Source organism: Balaenoptera ricei, chromosome 9 (genome assembly GCF_028023285.1).
Source record: "Balaenoptera ricei isolate mBalRic1 chromosome 9, mBalRic1.hap2, whole genome shotgun sequence".
NCBI classification, from domain to species: Eukaryota; Metazoa; Chordata; class Mammalia; order Artiodactyla; family Balaenopteridae; genus Balaenoptera; species Balaenoptera ricei.
This window is the reverse complement of record NC_082647.1, coordinates 55,738,300-55,756,643: the sequence shown is the minus strand read 5'-3', so window position 1 is coordinate 55,756,643 and position 18,344 is coordinate 55,738,300. Positions and strand designations below refer to the sequence as shown.

At 36.9% G+C, this 18,344-nt stretch overlaps 1 protein-coding gene across 3 annotated transcripts in view; it reads right to left on the bottom strand.

Moving 5' to 3' along the window:
* Positions 1–18,344, bottom strand: part of CDK14 (cyclin dependent kinase 14) — a 573,947-nt gene that overhangs the window by 261,868 nt on the left and 293,735 nt on the right. For all 3 annotated transcript variants that reach the window (XR_009505030.1, XM_059933793.1, XM_059933794.1), the window contains one exon: positions 13,531–13,654. Coding sequence is in view for 2 of the 3 variants with exons in the window: in XM_059933793.1 (XP_059789776.1) it covers positions 13,531–13,654 (124 nt within the window). In the remaining variant the exon portion in view is untranslated. The remainder of the gene's footprint in view (positions 1–13,530; positions 13,655–18,344) is intronic.

Sequence of the window (18,344 nt, the reverse complement as noted above, 5' to 3'; positions counted from 1 at the left end):
GCCTACAACTTTGCCCTCATATTGTATAGAACAAAAAATATTTTGCATATTGAAATCTTTTTGCCCAGAAAGTTTCCATCAAGAGTAGAGAATGAGATGATCAGTCCTATTTGAAGCAGTCTGTTCTGCATTTTAAGATGTCTCGTTACCTCACATGCATGATTTGGCTAAAAATGAACTAACACTTTTGCATTTTCTCATTTACATGGAGTCTGAAGCTGACATTCTTAGCAATCAACCCCTAACCACATTGCTTCAATCTGCTTTATGGTGACTGAACAGAGATTTCTCATACATAGAGTAGAATATGCTTATTAATTACAGTTCATACATTTCTTTCTTGTCCCCATTTACAACTTAAAAAAAACCAATGGGGATATATGTATATGTATAGCTGATTCACTTTGTTATAAAGCAGAAACTAACACACCACTGTAAAGCAATTATACTCCAACAAAGATGTTAAAAAAAAAAAAAGAAGAAAAAATATAGCTAAGGTTTTTAGAAGATTTTTAGGGCAGTGAAACTCTTCTGTATGATACAATAACAGCAAATACATTACATGGCATTATAATCTTTCGAAACCCATAGGATGTACAACATCAAGAGTGAACCCTGGGCTTCCCTGGTGGTGCAGTGGTTAAGAATCCTCCTGCCAATGCAAGGGACACAGGTTCGAGCCCTGGTCTGGGAAAGATCGCACATGTTGCGGAGCAACTAAGCCCATGCGCCACAACTACTGAGCCTGCGCTCTAGAGCCCGTGAGCCACAACTACTGAAGCCCGTGCACCTAGGGCCCGTGCTCCTCAACAAGAGAAGCCACCGCAATGAGAGGCCCGCACACAGCAACGAAGAGTAGCCCCCGCTCACGGCAACTAGAGAAAGACTGTGAGCAGCAACGAAGATCCAATGCAGCCAAAAATATAAAATAAAATAAAACTTTTTAAAAAAAAGAGTGAACCCTAATGTAAACTATGAACTTTGGGTGATAGTGATGTGTTAATTCAGGTTCATCAATCGTAATGAATGTACCACTCTGGTGGGGGATGTTGATAATGGAGGAGGCTATGCATGTGTGTGTACAGGGGATGTATAGAAATCCTCTGTACTTTCTGTTCAATTTTACTGTGAATCTAAAACTGCTCTTAAAAATAAAGTCCATTTAGGCTTAAAGACTTAAATATCAGACATGACACCATAAAACTCTTAGAGGAGATCATAAGCAAAACATTCTCTGACGTAAATCTACCAATGTTTTCTTACATCAGTCACCCAAGGCAACAGAAATAAAAGCAAAAATAAAGAAATGGGACCTATTCAAACTTACAAGCTTTTGCACAGCAAAGGAAACCATAAACAAAACGAAAAGATAACCTACAGACTGGGAGAAAATATTTGTAAATGATGTGACTGACAAGGGGTTAATTTCCAAAATATACAAACAGCTCATACGACTCAACAACAAAAAAACAAACAACCCAATGGAAAAACTGGCAGAAGAACTAAACAGACATTTCTCCAAAGAAGACATACAGATGGTCAACAGGCACATGAAAAGTTGCTCAACATTGCTAATTATTAGATAAATGCAAATCAAAACTACAATGAGGTACCACCTCACACCAGTCAGAATGGCCATCATTAAAAACTCTACAAATAACAAATGCGGGAGAAGGTGTGCAGAAGGAGAAGGAGCCCTCCTATGCTGTTGGTGGGAATGTAAGTTGCTGCAGTCACTGTGGAAAACAGTATGGAGGTTCCTCAAAAAACTAAAAATAGAGTTGCCATAAGATCCAGCAATCCCACACCTGGGCATATATCCAGAGAAAACTATAATTGGAAAAGATAGGGGGAGATCTTCAAGATGGCGGAGGAGCAACATGTGGAGATCACCTTCCTCCCCACAAACACATCAGAAATATATCTACATGTGGAACAACTCCTATAGAACACCTACTGAACGCTGGCAGAAGACCTCAGACCTCCCAAAAGGCAAGAAACTCCCCACGTACCTGGGTAGGGCAAAAGATGATGAACAATGATGAACAACAGGATAAATAAAATTAAAAATTCTCTAGAAGGAATCAATAGCAGAATAACTGAAGCAGAAGAACGGATAAGTGACCTGGAAGATAAAATAGTGAAAATAACTACTGCACAGCAGAATAAAGGAAAAAGAATGAAAAGAATTGAGGATAGTCTGAGAGACCTCTGGGACAACATTAAACTCATCAACATTCGAATTATAGGGGTCCCAGAAGAAGAAGAGAAAAAGAAAGGGACTGACAAAATATTTGAAGAGATTATAGTTGAAAACTTCCCTAATACGGGAAAGGAAATAGTCAAGTCCAGGAAGCGCAGACAGTCCCATACAGGATAAATCCAAGGAGAAATACGCCAAGACACATGTTAATCAAACTATCAAAAATTAAATACAAAGAAAAAATATCAAAAGCAGCAAGGGAAAAACAACAAATAACATACAAGGGAATCTCCATAAGGTTGACAGCTGATCTTTCAGCAGAAACTCTGCAAGCCAGAAGGGAGTGGCAGGACATATTTAAAGTGATGAAAGGGAAAAACCTACAACCAACAATACTCTACCCAGCAAGGATCTCATTCACATTCGATGGAGAAATTAAAACCTTTACAGACAAGCAAAAGTTAAGAGAATTCAGCACCACCAAACCAGCTTTGCAACAAATGCTAAAGGAACTTCTCTAGGCAGGAAACACAAGAGAAGGAAAAGACCTCCAATAACAAGCCCAAAACAATTAAGAAAATGGTAATAGGAACATACATATTGATAATTACCTTAAATGTAAATGGAGTAAATGCTCCAAACAAAGATATAGACTGGCTGAATGTATACAAAAACAAGACCCGTATATATGCTGTCTGCAGGAGACCCACTTTAGACCTAAGGACACATACAGACTGAAAGTGAGGGGATGGAAAAAGGTATTCCATGCAAATGGAAATCAAAAGAAGGCTGGAGTAGCAATTCTCATATCAGACAAATTAGACTTTAAAATAAAGACTATTACAAGAGACAAAGAAGGACACTACAAAATGATCAAGGGATCAATCCAAGAAGATATAACAGCTGTAAATATTTATGCACCCAACATAGGAGCACCTCAATACATAAGGCAGATGCCAACAGCCACAAAAGGGGAAATCCACAGTAACACAATCATAGTAGGGGACTTTAACATGCCACTTTCACCAATGGACAGATCATCCAAAAATGAAAATAAATAAGGAAACACAAGCTTTAAATGATACATTAAACAAGGTGGAGTTAATTGATATTTATAGGACATTCCATGCAAAAACAACAGAATATACTTTCTTCTCAACTGTTCATGGAACTTTCTCCAGGATAGACCATATCTTGGGTCACAAATCAAGCCTTGCTAAATTTAAGAAAACTGAAATCATATCAAGTGTCTTTTCCAACCAGAATGCTATGAGACTAGATATCAATTATAGGAAAAAATCTGTAAAGAATACAAATACGTGGAGGCTAAACAATACACTACTAAATAACCAAGAGATCACTGAAGAAATCAAAGAGGAAATCAAAAAATTCCTAGAGACAAATGACAATGAAAACATGACGACCCAAAATCTATGGGATGCAGCAAAAGCCGTTCTAAGAGGGAAGTTTATAGCAATACAAGCCTACCTCAAGAAACAAGAAAAATCTAAAATAAACATCCTAAACTTACACCTAAAGCAATTAGAGAAGGAGGAACAAAAAAAACCCAAAGTTAGCAGAAGGAAAGAAATCATAAAGATCAGATCAGAAATAAATGAAAAAGAAATGAAGGAAACAATAGCAATGATCAGTAAAACTAAAAGCTGGTTGTTTGAGAAGATAAACAAAATTGATAAACCATTAGCCAGACTCATCAAGAAAAAAGGGGAGAAGACTCAAATCCATAGAATTAGAAATGAAAAAGGAGAAGTAACAACCGACACTGGAGAAATACAAAGGGTCATAAGAGATTACTACAAGCAACTATATGCCAATAAAGTGGACAACCTGGAAGAAATGGACAAATTATAAGAAAAGCACAACCTTCTGACACTGAACCAGGAAGAAACACAAAATATAAACAGACCAATCACAAGCCCTGAAATTCAGACTGTGATTAAAAATCTTCCAACAAACAAAAGCCCAGGACCAGATGGCTTCACAGGTGAACTCTATCAAACATTTAGAGAAGAGCTAACACCTATCCTTAAACTCTTCCAAAATATAGCAGAGGGAGGAACACTCCCAAACTCATTCTATGAGGCCACCATCACCCTGATACCAAAACCAGACAAAGATGTCACAAAGAAAGAAAACTACAGGCCAATATCACTGATGAACATAGATGTAAAAATCCTCAACAAAATACTATCAAACAGAATCCAACAGCACATTAAAAGGATCAGACACCATGATCAAGTGGGGTTTATCCCAGAAATGCAAGGATTCTTCAATATACGCAAATCAATCAATGTGATAAACCATATTAACAAATTGAAGGAGAAAAACCATATGCTCATCTCAATAGATGCAGAAAAAGCTTTTGACAAAATTCAACACCCATTGATGATAAAAACCCTGCAGAAAGTAGGCATAGAGGTAACTTACCTCAACATAATAAAGGCCATATATGACAAACCCACAGCCAACATTGTTCTCAATGGAGAAAAACTGAAACCATTTCCTCTAAGATCAGGAACAAGACAAGGATGCCCACTCTCACCACTATTATTCAACATAGTTTTGGAAGTTTTAGCCACAGCAATCAGAGAAGAAAAAGAAATAAAAGGAATCCAAATTGGAAAAGAAGAAGTAAAGCTGTCACTGTTTGCAGATGACACGATACTATACAAAGAGAATCCTAAAGATGCTACTACCAGAAAACTCCTAGAGCTAATCAATGAATTTGGTATAATAGCAGGATTCAAAATTAATGCATAGAAATCTCTTGCATTCCTATACACTAATGATGAAAAATCTGAAAGAGAAATTAAGGAAACACTCCCATTTACCATTGCAACAAAATGAATAAAATACCTAGGAATAAACCTACCTAAGGAGACAAAAGACCTGTATGCAGAAAATTGTAAGACACTGATAAAGAAATTAAAGATGTTAGAAACAGACGGAGAGATACACCACGTTCTTGGATTGGAAGAATCAATATTGTGAAAATGACTATACTACCCAAAGCAATGTATAGATTCAATGCAATCCCTATCAAACTACCAATAGCATTTTTCACAGAAATAGGGGGAAAAAATTGCACAATTTGTATGGAAACGCGAAAGACCCCGAATAGCCAAAGCAATCTTGAGAAAGAGAAATGGAGCTGGAAGAATCAGGCTCCCAGATTTCAGACTATACTACAAAGGTACAGTAATCAAGACAGTATGGTACTGGCACAAAAACAGAAATATAGATCAATGGAACAGGATAGAAAGCCCAGAGATAAACCCACACACCTGTGGTCACCTTGATTTTGATAAAGGAGGCAAGAATATACAATGGAGAAAAGACAGCCTCTTCAATAAGTGGTGCTGGGAAAACTGGACAGTTACATGTAAAAGAATGAAATTAGAAGACTCCCTAACACCATACACAAAAATAAACTCAAAATGGATTAGAGACCTAAATGTAAGGCCAGACACTCTAAAATTCTTAGAGGAAAACATAGGCAGAACACTCTATGACATAAATCACAGCAAGATCCTTTTTGACCCACCTCCTAGAGAAATGGAAATAAAAACAAAAATAAACAAATGGGACCTAATGAAACTTAAAAGCTTTTGCACAGCGAAGGAAACCATAAACAAGACAAAAAGACAACCCTCAGAATGGGATAAAATATTTGTAAATGAAGCAAGTGACAAAGGATTAATCGCCAAAATTTATAAGCAGCTTATGCAGCTCAATATCAAAAAAACAAACAACCCAATCTAAAAATGGGCAGAAGACCTAAATAGACATTTCTCCAACGAAGACATACAGATGGCCAACAAACACATGAAAGGATGCTCAACATCACTAATCATTAGAGAAATGCAAATCAAAACTACAGTGAGGTATCACCTCACACCAGTCAGAACGGCCATCATCAAAAAATCTACAAGCAATAAATGCTGGAGAGGGTGTGGAGAAAAGGGAACCCTCTTGCACTGTTGGTGGGAATATAAATTGATACAGCCACTATGGAGAACAGTATGGAGGTTCCTTAAAAAACTAAAAATAGAACTACCATACGACCCAGGAATCCCACTACTGGGCATATGCCCTGAGAAAACCATAATTCGAAAAGAGTCATGTACCACAATGTTCATTGCAGCTCTGTGTACATAGCGAGGGCATGGAAGCAACCTAAGTGTTCATCGACAGATGAATGGATAAAGAAGATATGGCACATATATACAATGGAATACTACTCAGCCATAAAAAGAATAAAATAATGCCATTTGCAGCAACATGGATGCAACTAGAGATTATTATACTAAGTGAAGTAAATCACAAAGAGAAAGACAAATATCATATGATATCACTTACATGTGAAATCTAAAATATGACACAAATGAACTTATCTACAAAACAAAAATAGACTCACAGACATAGAGAACAGACTTGTGGTTGCCAAGGGGGAGGGAGGGTGGGGGAGGGATGAATTGGGAGTTTGGAATTAGCAGATTCAAACTGTTATATATAGAATGGATAAACAAGGTCCTACTGTAAAGCACAGGGAACTATATTCAATATCCTGTTTTAAACCATAATGGAAAAGAATATGAAAAAGAATGTATATATATGTATAACTGAATCACTTTGTGTACAGTAGAAATTAACACAACATTGTAAATCAACTCTACTTCAATAAAATAAATTTTTAAAAAATAAAGTCCATTTAAAAGGAGAAAAAAACAGGTATGTTAACATATCTGGGAAAAGTTACATTATGATAACACAAAACAGAAAGAACAATATAATGAAATGTCATCATCATCCCTTTTGAATCCAAGAAAACTTCTGAATGGATGAGTGGGGATATTAAACAAGATTTAAATAATGATGCTAAGTGATATTTCATGATCCTAGAGAAGACAATTTGAAGTATCAACACTCCTTTTCAAAAGGGTTACCACATCTTTAAAATAATGAGTCATGGGGATTAACCTTAATTCACATGTTAATTAAATTATTTCTAACATGGAATGGTGATAATGTATTTGATACCTTTTAAGACATGTACATTTTGATTTGGAGTTTTAATGAAGCCCAGAAAAATTAGGTAGAAAAACAGCCCTTTCTTTGGTTTCTATTGTAGCACAAATTATTATAAAAATATTCGTTAGTTTTCAGATCCTCCTGAAAGCAACTGCCTAAACTTTGCATTAAAACTGCTTATGTTAAACTTCAAAGGACCTTTCTAAAAGTAGATTGATACCTCACATTAGACAATACAGATATTTTTGCTAATAGAAATTATATTCTAAACCAAAGATACAGTAAAATTGGATCCTACCGGTCAAAGCATGGTTAGTTATATCTAACCTTGAATTTATAACTATGGCTGCAATGGTGAATTTTATAGGCCAACGATAAAAAATAGTTAAAGGTTTGTAATTTGGGGACTAATAGGCTTTTATTCAGAGACTTTATATTTATCACACAGACAGACTCTACTCTCCATCTGAAAGCAGTTGATTTCTTTCTGTTTTCTACTATTCCCTACATGAATTCTGAGAGACACATTACAAACAAACCCTGCACTCACCATGGCCTCTGCAGAGTTACATCTCTGGTGTGTTCTGCAAATTAATCTAAAATGTGAGTTACAATAATTTCCTTTTTCAAATTAAGACAAGGAACAGCCTGGAGGAGGAAACTACCAACATTAGTAAGGTAACATTTTAGACCTCTGGTGGGAAAGAGACCTGTGTAATTTTACTTGATTAAAACCACAGAGCTGTTTAACTTGGTTCCTACATTAGGAAAGCCAGTAAAATAAGCCAAGACCTTAAATGCTTATATTACAGAGTTTGCACTGTCTCTTTTTTTTCAGGGGCAAATTTAACCCAGCTGTCTTTCCATATAGCAAGGCCCTGACCCCTAAAAATAGCAGAAGAATGGCTGGAAAATGTGGGTGACACAATCATCATCATCTTGCAAGAATTGCAGAAAGCTGCAATTCTACAGACTCATCTATTTTGTTTTCATTTCATTTACATGGAAAAATACCTTTAAGTTTTCATACTATCATGCTGCAAATGAACATTAACTTCTTGGTGAGCTTATTTATACATTTACTTGTCACACTACGATAATTTTCTTTTAGTGTGATCTCAACACATATCATAAAAGTGTGGCTTTCATCTACTTGAATTTCTAGAAGCCAGAATAAAAAAATTAGACCATAGGAAGGAATGGTATAGCCTTGATTATGGATTCAATTGACTGATTTTTATCCAACAGTGAATATCTGATCATTAGAAAATAAGTTAATAATTTCAGAAATGTACAACATAAAAAACCAACTCTGAGAAGAATCTTAGAAAGTATCTGTTCAATGCACTTATTTTTTAGTTGAGGAGTGTAAGCTCAGAGGGGATAAATGACTTCCTGAAAGTCATAAGCTAGTTATAGACAGTGCCAGGTCTCCTAATTCAAGGCTCAACACACTTTGATTTCAACAATAGTACAACCAGACAATCATTTAAGGTCTGCAGAGTAGGAACTTCAAATCTTATACATCTTTTCTACATGTCTACATTCACTCAGTGATATTTATTTCTGCAGCCTGAGGCTATAAATATAATACCAGTTAGATATGTAGAACCAATGTATAAGAGCCTCAAAGCAATCCTGAGGCTCCAACACCATCTGAAGTCATCTAATTCCATCTGCACTCTTGACTGTGCCCAGCCAGAACAGCACTGATGAAGAGAAAATTAATTTGTAAAGTGCTAGTTTGCTAAAGCGAATCAAGCAGAAATTAGTAAATTCACTAGTAATTAGTAATTAGTAAATTAGTGGGTCTTAGTCTTTACACCAATACTCAATTTTGTTATGCATATTGTTTCTTCATTCAACCAATATTTACTGAGCATCTCCTATGATCTAAACATAGCACAGACAAGAGTGAGCAAGACAGGACTTCCCTGGTGGCCCAGTGGCTGAGACTCTGCACTCCCAATGCAGAGGGCCTGGGTTCTATCCCTGGTCAGGGAAATAGATCCCCCATGCATGCCGCAACTAAAGATCCAGCATGCTGCAATGAAGATCCCGCATGCCACAACTAAGACCCAGCACAGCCAAATAAATAAATAAATAAATAAATAAGTGAGTGAGTGAGTGAGCGAGCGAGACAGGCCATGTCCCTGCCCTCATGGAATTTACAATCAAGTAGCAGAAGCAAAAACTTAACCGATAAACAAATGACAAAATAATTTCAGCGCACCATAAGTGCTATTGAAGAAGTTGAACTGGGTGATCATAGTGGTAAAATTCTATTTTTGGAAAGGTGGCCTTTTTGAACAGGTAACATATGATCTATGATCTGTGTGATGAGAAAGAGGCAGCCACGTGAGAAGCAGAAGGAACAGTATTCCAGGCAAAGGGAAAGGGTAAGTAAGAGGCTCTGATGTGGGAACACGTTTGGCGTTTGGTTGTACTACAGTAGGCAAGGAGGAGCAAGGTAGTGAAGACATAGGCTGGATAAGGGATTTGAAATATTTTTTCCCAAAAATAATGTAAACACGAACCCTTTTTTAGAAATGAGTCTGGGGCTTCCCTGGCCGCGTAGTGGTTAGGAATCCGCCTGCCAATGCAGGGGACACGGGTTCGAGCCCTGGTCCGGGAGGATCCCACATGCCGCGGAGCAACTAGGCGCGTGCGCCAAGGCTACTGAGCCTGCGCTCTAGAGCCCGCAAGCCACAACTACGGAAGCCCGCGTGCCTAGAGGCCGTGCTCAGCAACGGAAGAGGCCACCGCAATGAGAAGACCGCGCACCGCAACGAAGAGTAGCCTCCGCTCGCCGCAACTAGAGAAAGCCTGCGTGCAGCAAAAAAGACCCACCGCAGCCAAAAATAAATAAATAAAATAAATAAGTAAATTAAAAAAAAAAAAAGAAATGAGCCTGAACGCTACACAATTTTATTATCTTATTATACACAGGTGGGACAAACTTCTGCATTAGGAAAGCCATAGTGATTCTAAATCATGTGTAATTTACTTATTTGTAAATGCATACAGAAAACAAGTCTCAGGTAAGTGCTTAAATATGATTTTGTTTACAAGGAAAAAAAAATAGTACAGCATTTTGACCACCTGGAATTCAGAACTGCATTCCGTTTAGACATGAATGGGTCTACGGATACATGATCATCTGGTTTACCTTGTCCAGCAGGTAAAATCTCCAAAGGACTAAGGCTGAAATCACTCATTACTATTGAATTAGTCAAATGACAAAATGTTCTTTAAATTATGTGATGCATTTTTTTGGTATTAGTGCAATCTATTTTTGTAGCATGAGTGTCATATTTGTCGTATGTATAAAATACATAGAATGGTTAATAATTTCCTATAATTATTAATATATAAATATATATAAAGAACAATAATTTACTGGAAGATTAGGCAGGTCTGTAAGGTAAAATATCTATGTATATAAATATAAAGATCCTGGGCCACCTGAAATTGAAGGATGTGGATCAAGCATCTGAATTCCAGTTTTGTGAGCAGCTACCCTCATATAATCAAGCCTGTGAGAATTTCTAACCCTCTCTGAATATCATGTCTCTCTCAGAAGTATAGGTTACTACACGTTACTAGGTTTAAGAGACAATGAAACAAGAATTTCTAAGCGGCTGGCACATAGAATAAACTCCATAAGTTTTGAGTTTCTCCCTCCCCCCATATATTTCCTCTAATAAAAACAGTAGCATTTATGATACAGGAATTATGCTCATACAGATTTCATTTGTATCTTTTAATCAAAATTTTATGATATTTTTCACATAAGAGATATAGGTAGGACAAAGGAACTGCTGCTAAAGCTCTTTACACATCAAACTCTGAATTAAGACCTAGTGTTTCTAATTGTTCTGCTGTCTGGAACCGTCCCATTTTGACTGTCTAGCTCCTCCATCTCAGACTGTGTTTCCTTCATCTCAGACACAAACACGTGCCCGACCGCAGTAAATCACAGTTAATCGCATGTCTTAAATTAAAAGACAAAAATGATGCACAATTGGGAGAAATTGTCAGTTAGTGAATGAGCCTCCCTCATTACACTTCGTGCACAGGATGCATGCCAAGTCTGTATTCCAGGCAAGAAGATTCAGTCTATGACACTGAGGTACAACCTTTGTGCAGCGCAGTCTGGTCCAAAGAATCAAATGCTTTAAAACACACAACGCTGTAATTGCAGCATATATGGAACATTCAATACAGGACTGTGCATAATCATGAACAATTAGAAAGAACCAAAATGTTCACTGATGAGGGACTGAATAAAAAGACTAGGTCTTGGACATTAAAGGAAAAATCTATGCTGTTACAAATGATTTTTTCATATTGAATAACATGAGAAAATGTCCATGATATATTCTTATGTGAAAACTGCTTACAAAACAATGTTTCTCTTATTTTTGAGGACTATATAATTGGTGGAAGAAGCAAGAAAAGAGAGGGAGAAGGAGGAGAAAGACACTGGGAAAATATACAACAAAAATGTTAACATTTGTTATTTCTGAGTTGGTCATACTTTCTAAATTTTCTAATTTTCTAAAAAAAACTTTCTAAGTTGTTTAAAATTACACTTGAATTTATCTCTGAATCTATTGCAAAATGTCAGTTTTAAAGATCCATAAGAATCTTTTAAGGTGAACTTACCTATTATAATAAAAATGTCATCGTAAAATTAAAAAATAATCCCCCAGTAAGCACTTAGATACAATTCTATTATTCCCTTGGTTATACAGACAAAATAAACTTTGTAAAAATGTATTCTATAAATATACAAGAAAACCAGCAAAATTAAATGTTCAATACAATAATTTATTCCAACATATACCTTATAGTATAGTAACATACCAGAAAAAAATCATTATAAATTCTTACTAATTTAGTACTAATACTGACAAACTACAAAATATGTTCACAGCAAACCCAACAGCCTTGAATTTGAGGAACTGCAAATCTTCTCTCCTCCACTCACCTACTCTCCCATTATTTTCTACACTGTAATAGAAAGACTTTACATCTAGCCACCTAGTAGTATTCTGATGCTAAAACCTGACAGCAAACAACATATATACACACACAAATAAGATGAAAACAAAGTTTTGCAATATATCACCAATCATGCTAACTTTTGTTTCATTTCAATTTTAGAAGAAAAGAATATACAAAACCCAAGAGTAGAGTCATTCCAAAGGTACTGAACAGTCTACTAACCTTGAAATAAGAAATAAACATTTCCTGCTCTCTTTTATTTCTCGGGGGGTGGGGTGGGAAAAGATAATCATATTTCGTTAAAAGCCCATATCTCAACCTCAGGCGTCTTTGTGTCCCAAGGGTAATATTTCCATTCCATTCTTAATGGAACAAACTTCTAATCAGAATATGTATTCAAAAATAATTGAGGCAATGCAATGTCAACACATCATGCTGCCATCAGCATTCCTGGTGTTGGGAATTGGCACACTCTGGTGTGACAGAGAGTCAGGGCAGTGCAGACACATCAGACGTGATGAAGTGAGGGGAGCCAGCAAGGACGACACAACAGTTCTGCTCCTCTTTGGGTGCCTAAGTCAGTGTTGGATGAAAGCTTCTAAGCTGGAAGAGGCCAACCTTAAAACCTTCAAGGAAGGGATGACTTGTAATGGATCCAGGCCAGGACCTCAACTTTTAAATCAGTGTCAGTGTCTACTTTTATAAAGTTATTGAGAATTTTTGAGAGAATAGTCACTTTCAGAAAGGTTAACACTGCCCCTAGATTTTTAAATTATTAAAATCTCAGGACAACATACACTACTGAATATATTTTGTGACGCTCTGAAACAGTCCCAAGGTTTAAATCCAGGTTTCCTCAAGTTTGACAATATATTGGTAGTTGTTGTAGCCGGGTGATGGGTAATGGGGCTCCTTATCGTATCCTTCTACTTTTGAATGTGCTTGACATTTTCATAATAGAAAATGGAAAAAATAGATTTCTTTCAATGTATTTTATATTCAAAATTTTACTGACTTTTCCTTTGGAAATATATGAGATCTGATTTGTGCTTATGATTATTTAAGGCTTTAACAAGCAATGTGGATTTTTAAAAAATCTACCAAGCATGATGTTGATCATAAAAAAAATTTTTTTTTCACTCCTGAAAAAATGTTACCAGGATCTGGAATGATAGAAGAAGTGCACCTAAACAAATGCAGTGCCACCATCTGCCTGGCATTCTCACAGTGTGACAAAATAGACTGGTAATTAACTGCTTTCCTACCGAAATCTGCCAGCTTTAACTCCCCCGTGTCACTGATCAGAAGGTTCTGTGGTTTCAGGTCTCTGTGCAAAATATAACGCTGGTGGATGTAAGACAGCCCTCGCAGCAACTGAAATAAAAACAACTGAAAAAATAGGGAGACAAAAGTTAAAATCTGAACACAGACAAATGCCAGTTTCTACATACAGTCTGCCAAGTACTTGTGTTTAGTGAGAATGGGTACCCATCACTAAATTTCCTACCAAACTATTTAACCAGAATTTGCATAAGGGTATGGAAATTCCTAATTCATTAAGAAGTAAATCTGAAAATTTCTAACAACCTATTATGTCAACCCAGAGTGATACCTCCTCAGCCAGAAAGATCTATAATCCAATCTGTGTTCTATAAATTAAGCACAATGTAAAGAATCATTTTTTAAATAATATTTTATTTCTTCAGGTCTAAATTGATGCTTGAGACAGAGAAAAAAATCTATCCAGAACATTATAAAAAGAAGCAGAATTTTTTACTAAGTTTATGTAAATGTGCATGTATTTAATTCCATAGAAATGACATAAACATGGTACCCAAGGATTCACCCATTAACATGCTTTAAGGAATGGAAAGATAAGATGATTTCAAGTAATTAAAACAAAAACAGTCACATGGTCCAATTATTACTGGATTGTAATTATACTGCTTTTGCACATATGGCCATAGAGATTAGGCTGTTGCCTAAAGACAGACATGTACCTTCACTAATTACAGAACAGACCCGTCCTAAAGGGAAAGGAAACACAGAAAACAGAGAAATCAAGAATTCAAGAGCAATGGTTTTATAAGAAATAATTTTAAGAAGTGACTGATGGCCTTCCCTGTTTAGTTTCATATTGGATCCTATCAAATGTTTCCAATTTTGATAACAAAAAATGTGATTCACTAGGCTTTCCAATATTTATAAAAATGTCTATAAAAAAGAGACTATCTTTAAACAATTTACTTGCCAAAATAATCCTAATTGACAGTTTTTAAAAATCAATCTCCCAAAACAAAAATAAAAACAAAAGGTTTTAAGTGCCATCAATACCGTAGTCTGTGTAATCAGCTGGTAACAAAAGGCAGTTTCAGGGAAATTTTAAATGAATTAGATGCCAAGTGTGGGCAGTATAAGGATTCCAGGATCTTCAAATGGAGAAGACTGGCAACTCCTTGAGGGCCCTGGAAGCTAGCATTTCTGGAATATTTTCCAACTAACTAGGGGCTCTGAAAGCCAAGTAAATTTTTTAGAGGGTGGATACCTTGAAATAACAGTAGATGAATTCATTTCAAAATCTCTGTATGTGATAATATGCTGTGGAGCAGTGAAGGCCTAGGATCATTATTTCCAGAATCTAAGTACCAGAAACTAAAAAGCTGTTCTGTGTTAGCCTGGATTAAATTACTGGCTCAAGAACCTCGGGAAGCAAACGTCTCCTGGACTCCTCCTTTCAATCCTTCCTGTGTAGCAGATGGAAAGACTTAACACCATCACCAGCAGCTTCCAGCCTCGTTCCTCACTTCTAATACCCCCTGCATCCTGAAGCGGAAAGCTTACAATTTCTAAGAAAATCCACATCCCTTCAGTTTAGCAGGGAGAAAGGATGAGCAAATAAAGCTGCTTTGTGTTTTCAAAAGCTTTTCATCAATCAATCAATCAATCACAAAGGCAGACCACATAACAAACTTAATTTCAAAAATAAACTGATTTTGAAAAGAAAGTCTGCATTCTGCAAGGTGCTAGCAGAGACTTACCAGACTGCGATTATCTATTTAACCACAGCAACACATTTTAGTTGAACAAGCAATGACACAAAGTGCCAGCTGCCGTTCTATGCATCATAGAATATGAACTCATTTGATCTCTGTAATAATTTTAGTGGTGAAGGTACCACTATTAAATCTGTATTAGTGATGAGGAAACTGGGATCAGTTTAAGTGGCAGAGACAGGACTCAAAACCCAACAAGTTTGACTCCATGCCCTTAACCACTCTACTGTAGGAATCTTGGCCAGAACACAAGTAGGGAGTGTTGATAGCGAAGCTGCTTCCTCCAACTAACAGGGTAAAGTCTGGGCATCTAACAGCACGGCCTTCGAGGCTGCTGAGCTGAGCCCTGATTCCCGCTGGGTGCCCAGGCATCATCTCTCTACATTCCCTGACTCCAAGCAGTCTCACGCACCCCCCTACACACAGCATACTGCTCTTCAGCCCTTGACCTTTGTTCTTACCTCTTCTCTGACAGAAGAGCCCTGTCTCACCTTTGCCTGCTAATCTCCATGTATTTCTTAGGTCTCTCCTCAAAAACCACTCCTCCCTGGAGGCTTTCCTGACCCCAGGCTTTCCCTCTCCCTACAGGTCTGTGTGAGGGGTTCCTCCTCTGTGCTCCTGGGGCAGCCGCTACATCTGTCTATCGCAGTTATGGTATTACCCTATCTCCCACAGACTGTGTGCCTTAACCACCTTCCTAACCTGGGTGCACAGCTGACACTCATATACCAGTAATGTGATGACTGAACAGAATTTAGACACAGCTGGATGAAGCAGATCCAGAAATAACAGACGCCTGGAATGGGAGTCTCTAGAAGCTAAGGGTAGAAGTGGATAGATCAAGCAGTCCCAAAGGGCTCTTCTTTTAATACCTTTACGAATTAGTGAAAATATATAATCCTCATGCTAATCCAGAAGCTATTCAAATAGGGTAGCGTATTAAAGGGGATTAAGAAAATCAGTGATAGGAAAGGATGCAACCACACACTCCAACTACAGTTGTAAACATGATAAACTAAGCCCCAAACAAGACAAGTAGAGCCCCAAACATTAAGTTAGAGCCCCAAAGAAATTTTTAGATCTTTGATCAATGCACAAAGTCAGAACAAATCCCCATAGAATAAATTCATTCAGGATTAACTAAGTGCCAACCATGTGCCAGGTGCTGTCACGTAAGAGGGATGCAAAGATGAACAGGATATAAGATGTAGTCCCGGACTCGAGGAACTCACAGCCCACTGGGTATGAGAGACACATAAACAGATAACTACCACTTAAAGAGGTCTGCGCTGTGACAGCAACGCGAACTGAGTGTACTGAAGGCACAGAGGAGGGAGGAAACTTGTCACTCTGAAAACAGAATTCATTACACATAAAATTTTAATAGGAAAACAAGCATTCACTAGATGCACAAGATGAAGTGATGTATTATATGACAAACCTCTTGCTGTTCTGAGGGAAAAAATTGAGGAGATCAAGCAAGCAGATCACTAAGAAGACAAATTAAGAAGAAAAATTTAAATAAATGAAAAGAAGACAATATATGAAACAGTATAATTATCAATGCACCATCATAATAGTAATGGTGGCAAGGGGACAACAGTATACTTCACTGAAACCATTAGTAAACTTGGTGTTTTAGAAATAACATTTTAATGTGTTTAACAGAAAATGTACCGCTAGCTAGGGGTGGGAAGGCCACAAGGAATTAGCACTGAGTTTAATAGAATGTCCCATGGAATATTCTTTGGGAGTGTTTTGAGAAAGGCAAGTCTTGGGCATTTCTTCCTTTAGGCAAACAGGCAAGTATCTAACTTGCCCATGTAAATTTTTAAGAAAGCCACTTCACTTGGTTGTTGTATAAATCACCACATAACAAGCTATATTTGATCTCTGTGAAAACCAGAGGGTACTGTGAAAACAAGAAGGACCACCAAAGAGGGGGTCACATGCAGAGAAAGAGTAAAAATCAGCTTTGCTACTCGCTAATAAAACTTGGTGAACATCAATGCAATCTCAGGTACTGAAAAAAAAGGGAGAGTAATACTAATTGAAGGCTTACACTCATTTAAAGGCTGTTCTAAGTAATTTTACATATATTTTATGATCCTGTATTTTTCCTTTTCTTTTAAACAAATGAGAAAACTAAAGTTCTAAAAGCACGAGAAACTTAAAGTCATCCAACCATCACACAGCACTTGTGAACTTTCCACTACACCTCATTATCTTAAATGAGGTTGATGCTTACTAAACGCATGGATGAATACAGTTATACACCCAATATAATCAAAGTGCTCTGATTAAGTGAACCCAAGTTTGTAAGCCTCAATTAGCATATTATGTAATGAGCATATGATTCTTGAATGTCTATTTTTGCTACTTAAAATCCTCTTAGAAATAAATAACATGGCAGAAGACAGCTTTATGTCCTGAAGCTGATAAACTAACATATTTTCATTTCTATCTTCTTATTTTTCTACTGTAGTAGCCATAAGGTCTTCCTAAGAATACCTTGTCCCCTCAGGATATTCTATTCAACTTTATAAAAGGAGATATCTTCAAATCCTACAGTACGATCACTGAAGAGTTATACTCTAGTTCGAATATGTTCACTTTTTGCAATAAGAATCCCCATGGGAAAATGCCTTAAACAGCAATGATACGATGAACAGGGACACTTTTACCGGCAGCAGATCTATCTATAGCCCCGTTGTCTTGCCATCCCCCTCAGAAAGCAGCTCATATTCTCAGGGCCATGTCATATACTTCTTGGGAATATCCTTTAATACTCTTTCTATTCCCTTCTGAAACTCTTTAGACTTTAAGTAGGTGAAGAATATCAAGATAAGGCTTTTTATCAAAACATTTAGAGCAAGTTGGTAAAAAGCACACACACGCATCATTGGACTTAATATATTTGTTACTCAAAAGAATTATTGGCACTTGCAGTGAGCAACAAATTTTATACCCCTCCACCCCCGTCAAAGTCTAAAGATGTGTGATCCAATGCTCTTTGTCTCAATGCT